This window comes from Podarcis muralis, chromosome 3 (assembly GCF_964188315.1).
Source record: "Podarcis muralis chromosome 3, rPodMur119.hap1.1, whole genome shotgun sequence".
Lineage (NCBI taxonomy): Eukaryota > Metazoa > Chordata > Lepidosauria > Squamata > Lacertidae > Podarcis > Podarcis muralis.
This window is the reverse complement of record NC_135657.1, coordinates 86,962,866-86,985,836: the sequence shown is the minus strand read 5'-3', so window position 1 is coordinate 86,985,836 and position 22,971 is coordinate 86,962,866. Positions and strand designations below refer to the sequence as shown.

General features: G+C 42.4%; 1 protein-coding gene across 1 annotated transcript in view; it reads right to left on the bottom strand.

Moving 5' to 3' along the window:
• LOC114593851 (protein eyes shut homolog) overlaps positions 1-22,971 on the bottom strand; it is a 466,323-nt gene that overhangs the window by 172,229 nt on the left and 271,123 nt on the right. Inside the window, exon 22 of the mRNA XM_028722673.2 lies at positions 21,862-21,974. Within this exon, the coding sequence (XP_028578506.2) occupies positions 21,862-21,974 (113 nt within the window). The remainder of the gene's footprint in view (positions 1-21,861; positions 21,975-22,971) is intronic.

Below are 22,971 nucleotides of genomic sequence, written 5' to 3'. Positions count from 1 at the left end.
CCCTCTGATCTAATTCTTCATAGTGTGTAAGATTCCACAAAATGGAGCTGGGATTCCAAGGCCACCTCTACCCAGGGGGAAATTACGCTTAGCTTGGAGGATTTGTACTTGTCTTTGTACAGTTTAAGATTTCTTGGAGTCAAGCCAGCAAGGAGAATTGAAGCCGAGTTGTGAAAATTGGATATTCCCATGCCTGCTGCAATTGGGTGAGAACAGCAACAAGACAGTACTTCTGGACTCTTGGTCGTGTCCACAAAAACTGCATCTATACCACTCACCATACTTCACTTGTGTCAATGTAATAAGTATCTACTAGTGCAAAGAACTTGATACAGTTCTGAAAAATCAAACAGGCAGACCCGCCTGTTTATGTTTTGCATTTAATACAGGAACTGATGAGCAGTCACATTTATGTGGGTTTTGAAGCAGTCATCATGAATGGTTAAGGATCATTATGCATTTTTATAAGCATATGCATTTTTTAAAAAAATCTGCCTTAGGTTGCAGTCCTTATGCATGCTTATCGGGGAATAAGCCCCATTGACTTCTGGTTGGGCTGACATTTCACATTTGTAACTTCAGTTCCATAGTGGAAGTTTCTGTGCAATTTTAATTAAAGCTTATGGTGAGGAAAAGCCTTCTTTTACAGCCATTTGTGCCTGATAACTCTGCCTATCCGCAGAGAGTAATAATTGTCAGAATCCTTCATTCAGCTAATGAGCCATATAAGTGTGGCCCCCATAGGGCAAGTATAGCTCGATTTGTAATTCTCTTTGTCCTGTCTGGAATAGGGCAAGAGCTGTTCCAAATACTTTTTCACTCGAGCAGTTCTTTTAACAACCCATTTGCTCCAAACAGTACTCATACTTCTCCTCAGTTACATGCCACTCCTCCAGTGAAAGGGGGAACCTCAGCCAACAAGAAACCCCCATAGGGAGTGAGAAAGGATGAGACTTGGGGCAGACATCACCTGAACACTCCCAATGAATACCAGGTGGCCATCCTTTTGTGTTGCAAGTGATTTGGCAGACTGGAAAGAGAAATACAACACCGTAACCACTGGAAAAGTAAAATGAAATTGCATGTTTCCCTTCGAAGAAAGCAACAGGGATGAAGATTGTGGAAGACTTTGATGTGTTTTTATTTAATGGGAAATGGTATTTTTAACTGGAAAAAGAGAAGAAAATTGGAAAGGCAAGGTGGGACACAACTCTGCAATGAAAAGTTTTTCATTGATGAGGCCCCTTCGCCATGAGGGTAAGGCATAACAATGCAAAATGCAACATTAAAATAGTTTAAAACAAATTTCAATCACAACTAGAGTGGGTCCTTAAAATATACCGTATTTTTCGCACCATAGGACGCACCGGACAATAGGACGCACCTTGTTTTAGAGGGGGGAGAACAAGGGAAAAAAATTCTTCCGCTCTCTGCCCAGCGCCCCTTCAGTGAAGCGGCAGGAGGCGCTGCGCAGAGAGTGGGAGAATTTCCCCCCTCTTGTTTTCCCGCTCTAAAACAAGGTGCCGTTTAAGGTGCGTTCAGGCGGCTACCTTGGAAGCCTGGAGAGCGAAAGGGGTCGGTGCGCACCGACCCCTCTCGCTCTCCAGGCTTCAGGTTCGTTTCGACCTGCTCTTTGGGGCTGGCGGGGGGAAGCCCACCACCAGCCCCAAAGAGCAGGTCAGGGAGCAGCGGAAAGGTGCAGCAGAGAGGCTGCTGCCATAGGCACGCGTCACCTCTCCAACCGGGAGAGGGTCGCGGAGGGCTGCTTTAGCCCTGCGCGCGCTCTCCCGGCTGGAGAGGTGACACGCGGCTATAGAGGCTCCTGCCATAGCCCCGCGTTACCTCTCCAGCCGGGAGAGGGTCACAGGGCTATGGCATCTTCGCTCCATAGGACGCACATACATTTCCCCTTCATTTTTGAAGGGGAAAAAGTGCGTCCTATAGAGCGAAAAATACGGTATATCTCAAATGTCAAAGGTTAGGATGAAGAGGGGCCTCTTCAGCAAAGTTGAAAGCTGAATAACAAAGGTTCCAGATGCATTATGGTGTGATTATATAGACAAATCAACTTTTCTTACTACAGTCATACCTCGGGTTGCGAATGTGATCTGTGCGGGAAGCACGTTCGCAACCCACAGCATTCACAACCCACAGCACTGCGTCTGCGCACGCACATGATGCGATTTGGCACTTCTGCGCAAAGTGTAATTTAGCGCTTCTGTGCATGCCCCAAAACCTGGAAGTAACCTGTTCCGGTACTTCCGGGTTCGGCATGGTCCGTAACCCGAAAACGCGCAACCCGCAGGGTTCGCAACCCAAGGTATGACTGTATTCCATTGGCTTATTCCCACCTGGAGATTCTGAGCCAAAACATTGTTTTTCAGCCCACATATCTAAAGGACATTTTAATGTGTTTGCTAAATACAGTGATCAGTAGGGAACAGAACAATTCATTAGTTTTTTGGTTGCCTGGTGCTATCTAGAGAAAGTGTGTTTGCTCAGATTGTTCTGGCTAGTCATGCTGACTGGAATGTTGTCTCCAATAGCAACATTGAATTTTGGGGTACAATCAGGAGCCACAAAATAGCTATATGAAAACTTAGTATGTGGCAGCTTTAACTGAATGGGGAGGCAGTTGCCTATAGCCCCCCATCCAGCCCGCCACTGCTTCCAGACACTGGTACAACAAATTCACAGCCTCTCCTGATTGCAATGGAAAAGAGAGTCAGAGCTGTGTGTCAACAGAATACTGATGGCACTGTGCTCCAAATCTCTGGATGACATCTCCCAATGGTTTATGCAGCACAGAAGATAGAATAGACCAGGGTTTCCCAAACTTTGGTGTCCAGCTATTTTTGGACTACAGTTCCCATCATCCACGACCACTGGCCCTGCTAGCTAGAGATGATGGGAGTTGTAGTCCAAAAACAACTAGAGACCCAATATTGGGTAACCCTGGAATAGACCTTTCTGGGACACCACAACTCAAAAGCTGGGGCTGGGCAACAGTCTTCTAGTACTACTTTCTGGTATTGACTCTTGCAGGTAGGAATGGAACCACAGTAATACTGTAATGCCAAAACCCACTTCCTTGAGTCACTTCAGACAGTTGTAATTGTCCATAGTTTAAAAGCTGCTGAGAGGTCAAGGAGAACCAACAGGGTTGTACTCCACCTGCCTCTCTCCCAATAAAGGTCATCAGTCAGGGTGCCCAAGTCTGTTTTGCTGACAAATCCAGGTCTGGAAGCAGACTGGAATGGGTCTTGATAGTCTGCTTTCTTCAGGCATAACTGCAGAAAGCTGCCCACCTTCCTCTCAAATCACCTTGTCCACTTGGTTTTATAGAATCAACATCTCACCCCACAAGCCCTGTGCCTGGAGAATGTTGGGGACGTTTCCAGTGATGGCTTGGAAGACAAGACCTCTCAGTGAATGAATGCCAGCTCCCCGATTCCCCCTCTCCCCACCCTGACATTTCCTTTATATATTTACATTTCAACCCCCTCCACCATTTCGGCTACTGACTGTATGACTTAGATTACCATTTTTTAAATATCTCCAAAAATCCTGCATGACCTGAATCACTTTGGATTACAGTGGTACCTCTAGTTACGAACTTAATTCATTCTGGAGGTCCGTTCTTAACCTGAAACTGTTCTTAACTAGAGGCGTGCTTTCGCTAATGGGGCCTCTTGCTGCCGCTGCGCCACCGGCACACAATTTCCGTTCTCATCCTGGGGCAAAGTTCTCAACTCAAGGTAACTCTTCCAGGTTAGTGGAGTTTGTAACCTGAAGCATTTGTAACCTGAGGCGTTTGTAACTCGAGGTACCACTGTACTTTGGTGTGTGAGCTTCGCCTTGGAGGGGCCCCACCTTGGTCTGAATACGCCTGCCTTGCCCTAATACAGATGAAGCATTTGCACAGCCCTACTCAATAAAGCTAGTTAGTCAGGCCTCACAAAGAATTCCACACAGTCTAGGACAGTGTTTCCCAACCTTGTGCCTCCAGATGTTTTTGGCCTACAACTCCCATCATCCCTGACTAGCAAGACCAGTGGCAAGGGATGATGGGAATTGTAGGCCAAAAACAGCTGGAGGCACAAGGTTGGGAAACACTGGTCTAGGATGCCCTGGTGACGAGTGCTGATTTTTGGTACATTAAGCAAAAAGGACTGACCAATTCATTTACTGCTCGAATAATATCAACCACAGGTATTTTATACATTTTATACATTATGCTTTCAAATATATTGCATGTAAGAAGGACTGTTAGTTATGCAATCCTAGATAGTGAGGAGGTGGAGAAAATCACACTTGTTGCTGGAGATGTTCTGCATTTGGGCAAGGAAGATTTCAGACTAAGTCATTAACTATTAGAACAGAATGTGTGCCAGAACTCAGCAAAACTCAGCCAATACTTCTGTTTTCAATGCCAGGTCTCATCCCCAGAACATATAGAAGAAGAAACAGGAACTGATAAATGTGCCTCTGAGCATTTCCTTTAACACAGTCTCCCCTCACATGACACTCCACTCCACATGTTTTAAATAAATAATTATAAATGCACAGGAAACATTTCCGTATCAGAGGGCAGTGTTTCCATTTCCACCATCTCTTTAACTAAATATAGATCTATTTAGAGTGACAGACATGGATAAGTCATATACTGTAGTTCTTTCACCCCTTTTACAGATTGCTGCAATAACTGCAATTTGATTATTCCACTGGCCAATTCATAGCTGAGTAGTTAGCAATCTATATTTGCCTTTCCTGAATTAGTTGGGTAACACTTAATTTCAAAATCTAGGACAGCTTTAAACTGTTCCATCCAGGTCTTTCTCGTCTGCAAATAAAATGCAAGTTTTATTGTTAGTAGCACCTTCTCTCAACACAACTTTCTGAACCACTCTGATTCAACAATTTCCCATATTTAAAATCAGATTCAGAAAGGCAAATTTAACTTGCAACTGCAGAATAAATGATAATGAAATAAGTCCAGTGTTAATAATGCACAGAAATTGAACAGATCTATTTACAGAGACAATTATTTTAAATTGCTTAATTCTAACAACCCGCTTCAGATAGTTCCTTTTTTCAGGCCACCTGCCAAGTGATCAATTGGTGCTGCATTTAACGTTAGCTGGCCTCTCTCCTCATTCCATATACTACCACCCAAGGTGAGCTGTATTTGCCTGAGTCACTGCTTGTCATCTCTTATTAATAAAAGCAAGGCAGTTTTAGAAGTTGAAGGTACATGGACAGTTATTATATGATATCATTTTGCATCCCATTCTTACAAGGATCTTATATCCTTTTGGCAATTCTTCATAATGGTACTATAGATTGCTTTTCTTCCCTCTGGGACAAATTAGGGATAGAAATACAATGTGTAGTCACTGACTCAGATTGTTTGGGACATCACATACTGCTGAAGTCTTGAAAAGGATGGGCACACAATACTTTTTAAAAATGTCTCTGAGTCATCCAAGTTCATGTCCCCATTCTGAGATTGCTTAAAATTCTCAATACTCTGAGACTGAATGAAGATGTAATTTAAAGTTTCATATATTTTCTGGTATTGTGAAGATTTGTTCCCATTTTGTATTGTTAAAGGAAACCTTTTCTGCAAAAGCACCATACGTTCTAATACCTGGTGGGGCATGCTGATATATTTCATGAGAGGAAAATGCATTTTCTGCATTGGCGACTCTCTCTATATCAGGGATTTTAGGTGTTGCTGGACTCCAGTTCCCATGAGCTACAGCTGGCATAGCCAACGGTTAGGGATGATGGGAGCTGTAGTCCAATAGCACCTGGCAGTTCACAGATTTCTCCATCCCTGCTTTCTATGGCCACACTCTGCCAACATCAATAACTAAAAGGCTCCCTGCATCCTAAATTAGGTTGCTGGGGTTTTTGGTGTGTGTTTGTTTGTGTGTGTGTAGAAAGGAGGTTGGAAGGTGATTTCTGTCCTAGTTTGAGTGTGTGCTCAGAGACACCCTGTCCTTAATTCTTAGTTTATTTATGCCATCATCCTGAGCCACTATTTTGCACCAGGAAGATCTCAGGTTATAGTAAAAGATAAAGCAGATCTGCAAACCTAAAGTTGTCCCACCCCTTATATACTCTGCAGTTGTTTGCTCCTTGCACTGCTATCTCTATTAACTAGGGACGCCAAGGATGTTCTGTAAGCGAGGCATGTAGATCTGTTACTGAATTACCGTCTCTTCTTCATACATAGTCTTAGTTCACTGCAGATGAAGTGGCTAACTGTTTGCAAAAACCTCATGCCCCAATAAATCAGCCTATAAGAAATGTCTGCTCTTTTTTTTTGAAAAAAAGAAAAAGAAAAATCACTGTCCACCTTATATCTGCTCTTTCACATTTTAAATAATGAGGTAACAACCAAAAGTCCAATACTTTCAAATCATTTGGTTTATAGCTAGACCTGCAGATACAAATGCATTTACATCATCATATGTTTCTTGATTGGCAGATTTTTAAAAAACCCCAAACAAGAGCATTTGGTCTTCACAAATAATTAACATATCCAAGCTGCAGGGGGCACTGGTACACTGTGTATCTAAATTGCAGTTGTGTCATACTTAAGGCATAATTTGACTTGGAGTTCTGTGGCTTACAGATACAGTAGGGGAAAGCACATAAACTATTTAAAAATCAATTTAAAGTTTGAGAAATTAAGGCAAAATATTTATTGTTCTCCTCCAATCTTTTCAGAATACAATTCCATTGTTATTACAAAATGTGCTTGTTTGCTTGCTGCATTATGCAAGTGTGAGAGGGCAGACCTGTTTTCTTAACTTTTTTTTTTTTTGCAATCAAGGTCCCCTAAAGGTCACTCTGTCTTTAGAATAATGCATTACTCAGTTCCACCAAACAACCACTCTCCCCTATCATAGGTGACTTTGTTAAATATATCCCCAAATGATCTCGCCTAGGATTGCTTCAGGAGCTAAATCAAGGCCTCCAAAGCATGTCTGAATGTGGCAATGTGAAAGCCATTTTCTGTATGTTGCATGAAGAAGCTCCATGCCCAAGCCAGCCAACCTCAGCAATGTACCCTGTTAGCTACCAGAATAGCACAGCCACTCAAGCTCTTCAATAGGCACCACACTTTACACCAATTTTTATAGAACAAAATGGAAAGCCTTATACTGGCTTTCGTCTCCTGATTCAAATTACAATTTGATTAAATCTTCCTGTTGCCAGTTGTATTTCCTTTGTGAAAATCATTTGTCCCAGAGAGAAATAGGGAAATTTCTGCAGGCTATGCGATAGACATCTTGGAAAGCAACGTGCCACACAAATCTACCTGCTCTGATCTTCATCACATATACTATGGATGGGGAACCTATGACCCTCCAGAGACTATTGGGCTCCCATCCATCCCAGCCAACATGGCCAGTGGCCAATAATGATGGGGGTTGTAGCTCATCAACATCGAAAGGACCACAGATTTCCAATCCCTGGAATGTTACAGGAGTCATTGCTGTACAGTTGGAGCTCAAGCTGTTCCAGTAAAGTCTTAAAAAAGGGATCTATGTGGATCAGGTACTTTATATGTTTCCTTTCCCCTTGGAATCAACCCTCTGTGGGGCTTGCACTGTTGCTATTAGAAAGAACTGTGTCATTTGATCTTTACCTCCGTTGTTCAAGCAGGGTGGGGAAGGACAACAGCTCAGGGGTAGAGCATCTGCCTTGCATGTAGAAGGTCCCAGAGTCAATCTCCAGACAGGGCTGGTAGAGATGACTTGTCTTAACCGGCCCCCCAAGAGCTGCTGCCAGTCAGGGTAGACAATACTGAGCTATAGAGGGACCAGTGGGTCTGATTCAGGATAAGAGAGCTTCCCACATTTCTAGAGTGTGATCCAGCCATGTGAAAGTGGCCCCCAAGCTGCTCTAGTAACAGATGAGTTAAGTTATAATTAAACCGATAATAATATGGGAGATACTGGGATGTGGATGGCACTTTGGGTTAAACCACAGAGCCTAGGACTTGCCGATCAGAAGGTTGGCGGTTTGAATCCCCGCGACGGGGTGAGCTCCCATTGCTCGGTCCCTGCTCCTGCCAACCTAGCAGTTCGAAAGCACATCAAAGTGCAAGTAGATAAATAGGTACCGCTCCGGCGGGAAGGTAAACGGCGTTTCCATGCGCTGCTCTGGTTTCGCCAGAAGCGGCTTAGTCATGCTGGCCAAATGACCCAGAAGCTATATGCCGGCTCCCTCGGCCAATAAAGCGAGATGAGTGCCGCAACCCCAGAGTCGGTCATGACTGGACCTAATGGTCAGGGGTCCCTTTACCTTTAATATGGGACATGTGTAGCTATAGAGCAGAATTATGAATGGTGCAATCATATACCTGTCTACTCAAAAGTAAATCCCATTTAGTTCAATGGGACTTACTCCCAAGTAAGTGATTTTCAATTTTCAGCCCTAGTTAAACCAAATGCTTTAAAAAACAACACACACCTGATGCAATTAACATGACATGTATAAGGACCTCTATATCAGTTCATCATTTGCAATTCCTTTGCCAAGTACAAGGATTTTCTTTTAAGGTACAACCTTCCTCAAATCCATCATCATCGGCAAACTGTGCAACCCACTCATGGCCTATGATTCATTGTATTTGCTGCATCAGAAAGCAAATGATCTGTGGCGGTTGTACAAGGCTCCAGTGTATGTGTTGCTCCTGTACTTCTGCTTGGAAGGGAGTTGTGGCAAAAGGTATCTGTTTGCAATGATGATACAGTGGGAATAACCTTATGATTCCTGCCCATGCAGACCACTGGGAAATAAGCGCAGCATCATGTGTAATATCATGCAACTACGCTGCCTGCATTTGGGATGCGTAGTTGTATTTTAAATGGGCCGATGAATCCATCCTAGGAAAGTCAGAGAGAGCTTTAAAAGTCTCAGGGCATTCTAGATCAAGAGAAGAACATGGATGGTCCTCTGATATACAAATCAGAAACCATTAAAAATCTTAGCCTTCTAGCGTTGAGCAATTATTTCATTTAATACCTTTCATAGGAGATTTGTATGGGAGTCCTTGCTTCAGAGGATTTCTAGATAGTTTGTGAATTGATGTGCAGAACATCCATCCTCAGGAAAGGTTTTGCACTGATGCCCTAACCCAGTGGTAGGAAATCTAGTGTCCTCCGGATGTGGTGGACTACAACTCCCATCATCCCTGACCATTGGCTATGATGGGTGGGGCTGATGGAAGTTGGAGTCTAGAACATCTGGAAGGCACCGTACTGGCTACCCCTGCTCTTGTCTGTTTTCATCATCTCTACCACCACCACCCCAACTCCCACTGGAAGAATAATACCGAACAGAATTACACAAGTACCAAAAAGTGACATAATCTCACTAATGTATGTCAACTAGGTTGATTAGTGAGAAAGATTATATGAGCAGTAGTTTGAAGTTTCTGGGAGATCAGCTCTGAACATTAATGTTAATTTTTTTCCGAGTGAGATGATTCCGGTGTCATACTTGGTTCAATCAAAAAAATTCCTTATATTAAAAATCTTGCCATAAAGTGTCTTTCTCAAATTGAGATAACCAGAGGGGATCATACAGAGGTATAATGATTACCCCTGACAATTAAACACAATACAGTGTTGTAAATATTTTGTTAAAGCTCTATAAACAATGAGATTTAATACACAGAAGCAGAAAATACAAAATGAATTCTCAGACTTCTCGATCAACATTTGAGGTTGCAGCAAGTCTTGCATTTGTGTTCTTTGTGTGTGTGAAATTATGAACATTTCACACCAATGGGGAAAACCATACAGTAAAACGCCCAGAAGACAAATTTCTCCTTTCAGTATGTTTAGCATTCTTAGCCATTTTCTTTAATGTGCTCTGCTTTATAGCAATGCAATCTGCTACGGTAACAATGGCAACTATATCTCCATTACGAGACATTCCCAGCAGATAACATGGAGATGGTGGAAGCCTGCTGTGAAGTTCTTAATTATTTATGAATGCATAACAAAACAATTTCCCTTTATTTACATGTTTTTGTAATTGGTAAGGCATCAGATTGTAGCCTTCAAATCTCAGCGGAATCAGATACACCGAGGAAGGAAAACATCTACCACCATTTTTCTTTAACAGTTACTTTGAGGTGGGGGTAGGGAGGATGTAATTTGTGTATTTGACTTCGCTGGTTCTTTCCTGCTAATATTTTGCTAGCTGAATCCTGTAATAATGAGAAAAAAGGTTCATCTACACATCTGAGTAATTCTCTTGAGTGTTCTTTTACAATTGCAAATAGCTACCGTAAGTGGCAACACAAAAAATATATTCCATACTAATATGGAACAATACATTTCTTTTCTTATTTACAAGGAACATAGCATCCACTTTAAATATTGTAAAAAATCCTGTGCTGGTCAGCCCTTTCTTCGGACTTCTGCTTAAAAACACACACACGTAAAGCAAAGCAAAACAAAAACCTGGTATTCCAAAACATGTTTTATTTCCCCAAGACAAATATTTGACTGATCTCCCCCACATATATGCATTTCCACTCAGAAGTAGACAATAGACCAGAACACCCTTCAGCTTATGTGTATTCTGTCATCCACAGTTTGTGCAATGTTCATTCATGGCAATGCCAGAGTCAGCTCAAAAATAAGGAAAACACCTTTAGTGCAAAACACATGCATACCCATCCTTAGGTGTACAACTAGTACTAGAAGTTTCAAAATGCTTTTAGAAGTTTTAATTGTGATTTTTTTCAACAATGGATAAGTTTCCTACTCTAGGCTCCTTTGGGAAGAAGGGTAGTATGTAGGTTTCTAGAGCCACTCCCCATGTTATAATTTCTTTAGGCCCACCCAATTAGCTCTGGGGGGTTGGGAGAGCCCCTAAAAAGGACATGGAGGGAGGAGCTTGGAGAAAGGTTCATCTGGCAAGCAGAAACGCTTGTGCTGATATCATGGTCATAATTGCATAACACTAGAACAACAATTTCATGCTTTACAAAGGCTAAAAGGAGAGACATCCTTCTCTATCCTACTCACAATAGTCGATGAAAGAAAGGGGAGAAAGAAAGAAAGAAAGAAAGAAAGAAAGAAAGAAAGAAAGAAAGAAAGAAAGAAAATCACTTACTCCATTCATTCTGCCGATTTAATGGTTCCTGGAAAAAAGCTTATAGCTTGATTCCAGAATGTTCTTCACTGATGAAGTTTAATTGCAATCTCAACTGTTCAGATTTCTACATGACTGGAAGACCATCTCAGATACTCTAGCCAACCCATTGATTTTCTTGATGACCCCTAACAAGCTCTTAAAGGGGAACTGGTTCCCTCTCACACAATGAAATTATGTACATGCACATCCAGGCTTTTCCTGGTGCCCACAGAGTCCCTTTTTTTAGAGCCCCCCCCCACACCTTTTAAGGAAAAAAACCAACACAAATCAGTGCAGACATAGGGAAACCAAAACTTAACACTGGAAAAATGAGAAACAGAGAAAAAATGAAACAGACAGATTAGACCAGGCATGGCCAAACTTGGCCCTCCAGAGGTTTTGAGAATACAACTCCCATCACCCCTAGCTAACAGGACCAGTGATCAGGGATGATGGAAATTGTAGTCCCCAAACATCTGGAAGGCCAAGTTTGGCCATGCCTGGATTAGACCACCCCATGCTGTAAGTGTGTACAGGATTGTGGCCACAGGTATTTTTGCCACTTTACACTTATCCCTTAAACCCAACTGCATGCAATATGTGAGTTTCTTTGTGGAATATGCCCCATTATGGCAGCCAGATTTATCACCAAAAGCTAGTCATTTATCCAAAGTGTGTACTCTAGAGCAGTGTTTCCCAACCTTGGGTTTACAGCTGTTTTTGGTCTACAGCTCCCATCATCCTTAGCTTGCAGGACCAGTGATCAGGGATGATGGGAATTGTAGTCCAAAAACTTCTGGGGAGCCAAGGCTGCGAAACGTTGCTCTAGAGTATGACTAGGGCATGAGTTGTGCCTATGAAAACTATTAGCATGATTTGCATCAGGCAGAGAGGAGGGAGAGGAAGGATTTAGAAGCCAATTTCATGCCTTAGTCACTGCTATCAGAATGTGCTAATTTGGGCCAAATATTTTCATCTCACTAAGTCCGTTTGATTTCCGAAACATTTGGAAACCAAGGCACGGCTTCCAATTGCGCAGGCACATGGGAAACAATAGCAGAAGCTGCATCGGACATTTGGCTTCCAAAAAAAAGTTTGAAAACCAGAACACTAGCTTCTGGGTTTCGATCGTTCGGGAACCAAAATGTACGAGTACCAAGGCATTTGACAACCAAAGTACGACTGTATTATAATTTGGTCCATATCATTTGCAGCACACCTAATGAGTGAAATACTCATTCATTCCTAAATGCTAGAGATTAAGGGAAGCCAGGACTCAACTGATCTTATAGCCACTTTAGCCCCTGGCTCTTAAATGGATGTAGAAGTAAACTGTGAATATTCAGAGCCCCCATTGGATGTTAGCCCTTTGACACTGGCTAAACCGGCATTTCTCCAGTTCCTTTGAACAATTTTGAAAGTACTTCTATGCAACTTTGACCAGGGCAGCTGGCGTGGGATTCATACTTTGATAGTTCCAGTGTTGTGGAGGTAATTTCAAAAAGGGTCCTAACTTAGTCCTTAATGAAATGGTCCCTTGATGCATCCTACAGATTGTGATCATGTCACCAGCCTTGAATAATCTTGCGTTCTGAAGCTGATCCACCAGATCCTGGAGCTGAGTTGAGCTGGACCTTGGCTCAGATAAAACCATTACTGGATGCAAAATGATTCAGGAGCAGAAATAGTGCAGGGACATCCCATTTTTAAAAAGGATTCTTCAAAAAACAATAATTCACTCCTCTCTTCCCGTCCCCTTGAATCAATGTACATCTGGTTTTCATACTTTACCAACTCTATGGTGGGGAAAACTTGAACTGACATCATTAAACTGGTGAAAGCTGCATGCATAAACGTATATTTTAAAGACTTCAGAATCTGACATTTTAGCGGAATCCTATGTAACTGACTGCACTTCTAAAGCCTCCAGCACAAAGCCTGTCTGGTTCATTTATTCCCACAGAAATTGTGAACTCTTGCACAGCCAACGACATGCTAACAGTGAGTCAAGAATAATTAAGGAGACCAAAATAGGAATTATGCAATCTTTTTGGCCTGCACTGCTTAAAGTACGAAACCATGTAGCTGCTACAAATAATAATCCTATGGTTCCAGAAAAACAAGCAAGAGAGGGAGATGGGCCTTTGCTCATGGCATGCTGACCAAGGAAAGCTGCTCATAAATGAGCTGGAAATTGTATTTGTAAGCGCATAAAGTCATAAATTCACATATACATGCCCATGTGCGGGGGGGGGGGGGCAGCTGGGTACACGTGCTTTGGGTCTTGGAGGGCTAAGCTGGCTGTAGGGCCCTGCCAGGGGCCTGCTAGGCTTAGTGCTGTCATGCCCAGAACGCCCCGTGCTTCCCAGCCAACCAGGGAAGGTCATGGGCAAAACGTCCATGCCTGTCCTCAAGGACTTCAAGGCTTTGATAGTATTACTGCATATGGGCATGTAGCATCAGATCAGATTAGGCGGTGCCATTGCAGTGGCGTGCCTCATGGACAAGTCTCCCACCCCAGGCCTCAGACAAGGTCACCCCAGGCCTCAGACAAGGTCTGCATGTGCCTACATATATGTATGTGTGTGTGTGTGTGTCTATATCTCAAAAGGATTAGCTTAGTATCCAAACCAATTCACTAATTCCCTTCATAAAAGAAAGCACCGTAGACTTAAATCGTTTACAATGGTTCTGAACATTTAAAATACGAGGTAGGATTATGCCTGCCACCTTTTCTAACATTATCATTGTAATGCATCATTTCAACAGGAACACCAAAGAGAAAAGGATAATAAGGGGCAGGAGGAGGGGGATGTGCACAAAGGCAGAAAGGAAATTGCACAGGAGAAAAGGAGCTACGCAGAAAAGAGCACACTGAAAACAAATGTAATAAAAAAGATGAGGAAAATCAAAGAGGGCAAGTCAAACACAGAGGATACAACTGGAAAAAAAAATCTCAGGCATTAGAAAGTGAACAAGGGACAATCACAGGAACAGAACAGAGCTTAGCAAAATGTTCCAAGAAGGATGCTCAAGGGCTGTTGCATATATTTTATTTTTCTTGCACAGAAAACTTTCCTGTATATGTAATGGCATGTAGCCTCTGCAACACAGCACCACCTAATTTCCAGACAAACGTTTTAAGAAGTTATTTAAATGTTTAGGTTAAGGCTGGATGAGCTTTGCTGTGATCAGCAACTGGTGACCCCACTAGGATCAAATTCATTCCAGTTATAACCAGGGTGTAACAGCTAGCCTCTTAGTGGACAGCTGAGAGCCAGGCAAGTGAGTTGTGTGGAAGGAGTGGTAGCTGAGGCAATGTGATTTATTTATTTATATAAAAGATTTAGAAATTGCTTGATCAAGCTGTGTACAAATCAGAACTCATATTTGCAGAAGCAGGGGGCATGTCTCCAAATCATCCTCCTTTAGAACTATTCATTGACCTAGCATATACCACCCTTAACAGAAGTATTTCTAGCTGTACCTTGAAAATGTCAACATTTCCATTACTCCTTCAGATGGTCTCATTGCTGAAAGACTAGGATAATTATGAGAGGATTGCCACCCACTGAAGCCCCTCAAAAAATGCAAATGAGGGGAAATAATTTGGCATGTGGTACAAAGTGCACCAATGCTTGCTGGTATGCATTTCAATAAACAGCTGAAGCAGGTGCAACTGTAAATTTTAATGTATCTGTCTAGCATTAGCTTGTGATGGGAATCAATTATTCAGTAATGATGTTGATAGGGTTGAAGAGGGTGTCTAATTTGTTGTATGGAAATAAATGGTCATCTGACCAATGTTTGCTGCTAAAAAGAAAAACCTAGGAGAAGACTGGCAATAGGATATCAAATTACAATGAAGATAATAAGCATTCTAAGCATAGGAACACATTATGGAGCAAAAATGTCAACTGGCAAAAAAGGACACAGCAGTTAAAAGAAAACCCAATACAGTCAGTGGTGGAGCTTCATGCTCCGGCACTGGGGGGCGGAGAGCAGGTGGGGGCAGGGCTGGCGTGTGTCCCAGGGGTGTGGCGCGCCGCCTGCAAGGGCATGGCACCCAGCATGGGTGGTGGGCAGCCATGATGGCAACCCACCGGGATCGCACTGCCGGGGGCGGTGCGACCCCCCTGCACTCCTCTTCCTCTGCCAGAGAATACAGTATGCAGAGATATATGCAATATTCACAAGGGTAGGTAAAGGTAAAGGTACCCCTGCCCGTACGGGCCAGTCTTGACAGACTCTAGGGTTGTGCGCCCATCTCACTCAAGAGGCCGGGGGCCAGCGCTGTCCGGAGACACTTCCGGGTCACGTGGCCAGCGTGACAAGCTGCATCTGGCGAGCCAGCGCAGCACACGGAAACGCCATTTACCTTCCCGCCAGTAAGCGGTCCCTATTTATCTACTTGCACCCGGGGGTGCTTTCGAACTGCTAGGTTGGCAGGCGCTGGGACCGAGCAACGGGAGCGCACCCCGCCGCGGGGATTCGAACCGCTGACCTTTCGATCAGCAAGCCCTAGGCACTGAGGCTTTTACCCACAGCGCCACCCGCGTCCCCTATTCACAAGGGTAACCAATTCACAAATTGTTATTTTGCAGTCATGTTGCGGATGTGATTTTGCATCCCAGTATAACTGCACTGTCCTCTTATTTTAAGATGCAGGAAATCAAAAATACACCAACAACATAATTAGATTCCCAATTGTTGGGAGACTAGCCCCAGGTCTGAAGAGTGGATAATTTCACATAGGTTTCCATTAAAAAGTGCAGATCTGGCTGAACTGTACATCATCTGAAAGGCCAAACTGGTTATTGTACTTGTGCCCCTTTTTGAAAGTGTCAGCATCATTCAGAAGAACAAACCACACTACAGTGGTACCTCAGGTTAAGTATTTAATTCGTTCTGGAGGTCTGTTCTTAACCTGAAACTGTTCGTAACCTGAAGCACCACTTTAGATAATGGGGCCTCCTGCTAACACCGCCCCGCTGGAGCATGATTTCTGTTCTTATCCTGAAGCAAAGTTCTTAACCTAGAGCACTATTTCTGGGTTAGCGGAGTGTGTAACCTGAAGCGTATGTAACCTGAAGCGTATGTAACCTGAGGTACCACTGTATTTCACCTCTTCCCAATTTGTACAGTTAATTTAATTTTGTACAATTTAGCTTAATATTGCAATATTTTACTGCTCTTCCTCACTCTTAGATCCATCAGAACATGTTGTTTTGTGCTGAACTCTTGTCCACAATTCGGAACATTAATTTTTTACTTTATGAGGCACAAAAACCACAGATATGCACAGCAACCCTATGTACAAATATGTGGAACTATGTACCAAGAATCTTGATCTGTTTGATCTTAAAGGAAACAGAAGTATCGTATTTGTCAATAATGACCTAGCACCCTCTTTCATAGTGTGGCTATGGTGGTTGCCTCTGGGCAAAGCAGGAATTTCTGGCTGGCAAGCTATTTGGCTTGGCACACTGGTCTTTTTGCTACTCTGCACTATGTGGGGCGAGAGGGTAGTCTGTTAAATAGACTGGTTTAAATGGTTACTTGGGCAGGTAGGTGCAGGAAGGGAAACAGTTAGGTCAGCTTGGTGACCCCCTTAGGCACTTTTGAGGGCGATGGGTGGCTCCCAAGGCTTGCAGCTCAGGGTTACAAGGTCCAGGGTCAGGATACAGGACACCTTTGAGGCCAACTTGCCTCATCCGCTCACAGTTTTGGGTCCCAAGGGGAGCGATGCAGGAAAGCCTCCCTTATCAGCTCCAGGGTGAGGCTGTGGTTGGGAGAAGAAGAAATTGACTTCCTTTATCCCAGCAAGGTCTGGCTGCCCTTATAGCTGCAGGCATTTCCCCTGAAATTTAGTTATAGCATGTGCTGTCTCTTGAGCAGAACTGTTTTAAAGAAGGAAAGCAAACAGTCTTCAAAAGGTTAATGAACTCCCATATCGAGTTTGTTTTCAAAAGCTCACTAAATTCTGCACACGCCTTAGCTTTCCTTTTGGTATTTTGAAATCCAAACAGATCTAGTTATAGAAATGGCAGAACATCTTTGAGTAAATTCCAAACTGCTTAAATATTCATAAGTTTAAAATATACTCACAAACCTGTGCCTTAAAAAGGGGGTGTTCGTGAATGTGGACTCGCTTTCATTCACATTAAAAGAATGATTAGATAGCTGGAGCTCATCACAGTGTTGGGGAAACTTGTTAGAGGAATCACAGGCAGAAGATAAGGTCGGTGTGATTGTGGGATAAGTTTGCACAAAGTTTTGTAGGAATAGTGTGGAATGTTTTTAAAAAGAACTCATTTTTTTAAGAATAAAAAAAACAACCATTGCACACTATTCCCTCCCCACATACTAAAATGCTTCTACGAGCTAACACAGATTTGGTATTGCATTCTGAAATACCGCTGTAGAAAGCTTTTGTTCTATATAGGCCATTGATCACAAGTAAAAAAAGAAAGAACAAATGAAGTAAAGCTTCAGTTCTCTCGATTCACATGTTACAAGCAGCAGCAACAGAGTAGAGGCACAAGAGAATGAATGCTTCTTTTGTAGTGTACAAAGCAGCAAAGAGGAACTTGAGTATCTCCATCGTGGACAGATGCCTAGGCTGTCAGTGTGGAGGGACTGACCTCTCTGTGGGCCTACCTTGGCCACAACATCTGAATTGTTTGGCAGGATTTAAGAATTTGTCAGCTGCAAAAACCCAAGTGTTTGTTAGAAACTGTACATGAAATATTCTTTGTTTTCATATCTTCCTGGGGAGTCCTATGGATGTGCCATCATCCTGGGCAGCTCTCAAAATAAGAGTTGACACTGAGCCAAGTTAGTTACACATGACTCCTACGAAAATGGATGGAAAAGATGACTAAATTGCTTGGTAGTGGCCAGATGAGAAGTGGAACAAAACTGGAAGTGGGTGGACAACTCCTCTGTTTTCTTTTGTTTTTTGTTTAAAGGTACACTAGGCTTTGGCTATTGGTGCTTTGATGATAAACCTGCCCAAGAATGCAAAAAGCCTATGGGGTAACTCCCGACAGATAAATTTATCAAAATGTGGCATCCATTTATCTGCTGTGCCACTGAGGGAGGAGTGGAAAGATACTCACCCCAATCACAATTTGTCTTTTTGGAGGGACATCTTCTTGCCAACTTCCCTGCCAGGGTAAAATTCAATGGGATGCTGTATTACAATAATGTATTCATCCCTTTGCATGCTTATGGGGACGGTGTTGTTGTTTATTCATTTTATTATTCTCTATTTCTTTAAAATCTTCTATTAAAAAAAGAGTTTACATACCTAGTCATCTGTAGGCAATGTTTAAGCAGATGTGTGAAACGGTTATTCAAGTGATTGTACCCCGCCAGAATGCCCATTAGGGAGCAGTTGTTTGAAAGTAGCCCCAAATGTCCATCTATCTATCCATACATGGGGAAGTCTTCTCCTTGCTATGTGAGGATGTGGAAAGATTCTTATGAGCAACCCCTCATGTCCATACTGAAGTGGTGCTAGTCACATGAAAAACTACTCTATAGCCACCCTGGGCATTTGAATCAGCTCCCAAGCACAAATATGATTTAGTTGGGCCCATTTCAGTAGGTCAACTTTTGAGTACAGCTTAGTTGAATGCCACACAAAGTGTTGAGAAAATCTTCACTAGTTAAATTATTTAATGCTAATACAGTAGTTAAAAAAACACACAGAAACACTACTACAAAAACAGAACCACACTTCTTTTTTTTTTTGGTAAGAACAAACTAACTATTATAGACTTCCAGAGGCTTCCAGAATGTAAATTACATGTCTCTATTCCATTAAATCTGAAAATGTCATTTTAATTTTTTGTTTATCTATCTATTGCAGGCTAAAAGTCATACACGACTGCAAAAGCCAACAACCACATCCAGCTTCCATTCCATCTCAACCAAGAATTAACACCATAATACAAGATGCTTGCTTGCATAGGTTTAAACCCACAAAAGACAGTTAATGTTGAATCAGGCAGACCCAATTTCACTGGTGATAAAGTTGGCACCATAAAAGGAGAGGATATTAGAATTGAGGAGTATAAAAGGCCTCGCCTGCTGAATGCTGAGCAACATTCCTCTTGGTATTTTTCTTTTTCTTTAAATAAATAAATTGCTGACACTTCTGAAACAGTTTTAGAATTTCCATTAAACTATCCAAGGTCTCAACAGAGTTGAGCTTTGGGGGGGGGGGGTTGCCACCTAGTACATTCGAGGCAATATGACAGTACTTGATGAAATGTCTTTCTTAAAAATAAAATAATGACCATATGATAGAAAATGTATCGCAATGCAATACAAGAAGAAGACCGCGTTGTAAGACAAGGTTCAGAGAACACAATGTATCCATACCACACACACACACACATATTATGAATAATAAAATGACTGCAAAGATAACAACATTAAATTTTGCCTTCATGTCATAAGCACATAAAAGTTACTTGACAATTGCATGGCATTGTACTGGGAGAGAAATTTAGCGAGTGTTACTTCTACATTGGGACGCGGGTGGCGCTGTGGGTAAAACCTCAGTGCCTAGGACTTGCCGATCGTATGGTCAGCGGTTCGAATCTCCATGGCGGGGTGAGCTTCTGTCGTTTGGTCCCAGCTCCTGCCCACCTAGCAGTTCGAAAGCACCCCTAAGTGCAAGTAGATAAATAGGTACCGCTTTATAGCGGGAAGGTAAACAGCGTTTCCGTGTACTGCGCTGGTACTGGCTCGCCAGAGCAGCCTCATCACGCTGGCCACGTGACCCGGAAGTGTCTGCGGACAGCGCTGGCTCCCGACCTCTTAAGCGAGATGAGCACGGCAACCCCAGAGTCGGTCATGACTGGCCTGTATGGGCAGGGGTACCTTTACCTTTACCTTTACCTTTACTTCTACATTATGTTCTATTTATTTTTGTTTACTGTTAGACACCAAACTTTACAAGAAGTAAAGGCCCGTATGTACATTTCCAGAACTGCAGAAACCAGGAGAATGTCCAAACCTCCATCAGGCCACAGATGCATGGCTGGTGAGCAACGCTTAGCTTTGGTAGTACAGAAGTTGTTCAGGCCTAAGATATGTGACAAGTGGACTGGGTGAGAATTGCAACCAGTTCACATATCATACTTGACAATGTTCAAATGAACTATGAACATTTTGAAAGCATGTCAGACTTTGAATGCCTTTCATGTGTTTCATCTTATTATAGACATGTTGACGTTGTTACTTTAGATCTTTGATGCTGCCCAGCTTTATCAAATTCAGATACCAAAGCTTGCTCAATGTCTGTGTAGACCCACTAATTTATTTTCAGAGTGGCAGTCCACTTCTGGCAGAGTATTGGAAGCCCGTTGCAGGTTTTATCCCTTTCAGACTGAGCAGGTAACAGCAACAGCAGCAGGTTAGGTGGGCTGGCAAGGGTGGGGAAAACACTGGAATGATGGTGTGTGTAACCACACATGCATCTGCATATACTACCACTGCTAACCTGGTTCATTCCTCACCTTCGCAACCACCCTGCCCTGCCCCATCACTGGGCTGTCCTGCAATGGGATTGTGGGTGAGCCAGGTGCCAATGTACAATCTACTGGTATTGGGATTGCAATTTCATAATAAAAACTCCAAGGCCTGTGCTATTGCTTGTGAAGAGCCACACTTAAGGAGTGAGCAAAGTTTGCTTTTTTATTTTCATAATTGCTTACAAAATACCACGTAATCCGGTATTTCATGCCCCCATTGAAGTGAGTGCAAACTGAGTGAAAGTCCACGAGTGTTTGTGGGATTGCGATGGCCTGGACCATATTATTTTTGAAATAATCATTTCAAAAAACTTCTTTTGTAATGACAAATCCTGCTACATTAAGCCCTAATTATGCAAGCAATCTCCTTTCCTGACACACATTTATCATAGGTCTGTAGTAAAAATTATGTAAACAAAAACACACAATGAAATTCTCAAAAACAAGTTATGAAATCTTAAAAAACAGCATCAAAATTACAAAAGAGAATGAGTTGCAAAATGGGCTTGGCTGAATAATTTGAAGGAAACAAGTGAAGCGATATGACATCATGAATTACACACTGGGTGTTACAAGTTTACCTTTTGCATGAGAGATAATAAATAGGTTTGGATAGCAAACATGGTCCAGCTAATTTTCATCCACAAAGCTGTGTTAGAAGGAAGCTTTCATGAAAGGATCTTCTTTACTGCTCCCCTTCCAAATGAATACCCTACTAAATAGCTAGCAACAAAAATACTCTCTGCCCCCCAATATTATTTTTTAATGTTTGGTTGCCTCGTTTACATACAACACCAGTTTTCCTGCCTTTCACACACATTGATGGAAATTCTAATACAGTGAGGAGAAACCCATTATGTATACCTCTTCCCCCCACCTTGATTTTTATCTTGCATTCTGTTGTTCACTAACCCCAGAATATGTAAGCTGTCAGGCTTAATTGGACTATTCTGCACCCCACCACCACCCTTTGCTCCCACATATAGAAGAGGAGAAAAGGTATATCAAGAGAAATGCACTCATACTCCCCCCCCCCACATGTATTTTAGACCAGTCTGAAAATGAGAAACTGTATCTCAAGCTACAACAGTCTTAGAGAATCAGTTGCTCTCGATTGGAAAAGATACAGAATGTGATTTACCTGCAACTGTCAATATTGTTTTTGTTCACAGCATTAGCAAAGGTGAAGGGTCCCAAGTTATTGATTTCTGTAACTTCTATACAGCCGGTAAAATTGTAGGTGGGTTCAGTCACCTAAAAAAGAAAGTGGAAAAATCAAGAGTTGGGCATCTCTCAGTGTTGGAATGCAAGGCAGACTCATTTCTGAAACCACACACTTCCCTGCGGTGTGGAGTTTGGCCTGATTCATGATATAACCTGAACTGGAGTCAGATTATACAGCTATTTATTTACCTACAATCATGTTAATGACCCAAGGAAAGATGGTTTCTAATATGACAAATCAGTGTTGAACATGTTTTCTCTGTACAAATGCAGAATCAAGATTATTAGGGACCATCATAACCAGTTCTGTTTCTTTTGTCTTCTCCTCACAAACACAGAGAGTTGGTCTGTTGGCAATCATGAACCCGTTTCGACCTGAGACTTCTGTATGGTTTATTTAACAATGTTAACAACCATATAGTGTCAGTATTCCGCAACGTTCCCAGACTTCAATCTTTTGAGAAGTAGAATAACTGGTCCCAATATAAGCAAGGGCCACTTATGTAATAAAAATGGTGCTCCATGCATAGTTTTCCCTTCTTAGTATGATCTAGGTTTGCAAGTGAATATTCTGATGGAGATGTGGGGCTGGTAGGAACACCACTCAGCACTCAAAATATTCCTGAACCACACACAATCCACCAGACCCCCCCCCTTTAGTAAATTTATAAACTATAGCTCAATAAAAGATCTCCAAGCAGTCCAATTATGCATAAAACATGACTAAAATATGCAGACCAGTCAAAAGCAAATGTGCATCAAACCATAATTAAAACCAATAATATTTTAAACAAATCCTATGTCTGGATCGGCGTACTGAAACAGAAAATAAATGAAATAAAACAAAATAGTGAAGGTGCCTGCTTACTGTCCACAGGCAGGGAGATGTAGAGTGCAGGTGCTGCCACACTCTTCACAAACGTAGAAGAAAAAATGTGTGGCATGTTCTGCGGATTGAAGTGAATGAGCAGACAAGGAATGGGTAAGGCAATCCCTTTAGTAAACTGATCCCAGGATGGTTGGTGAT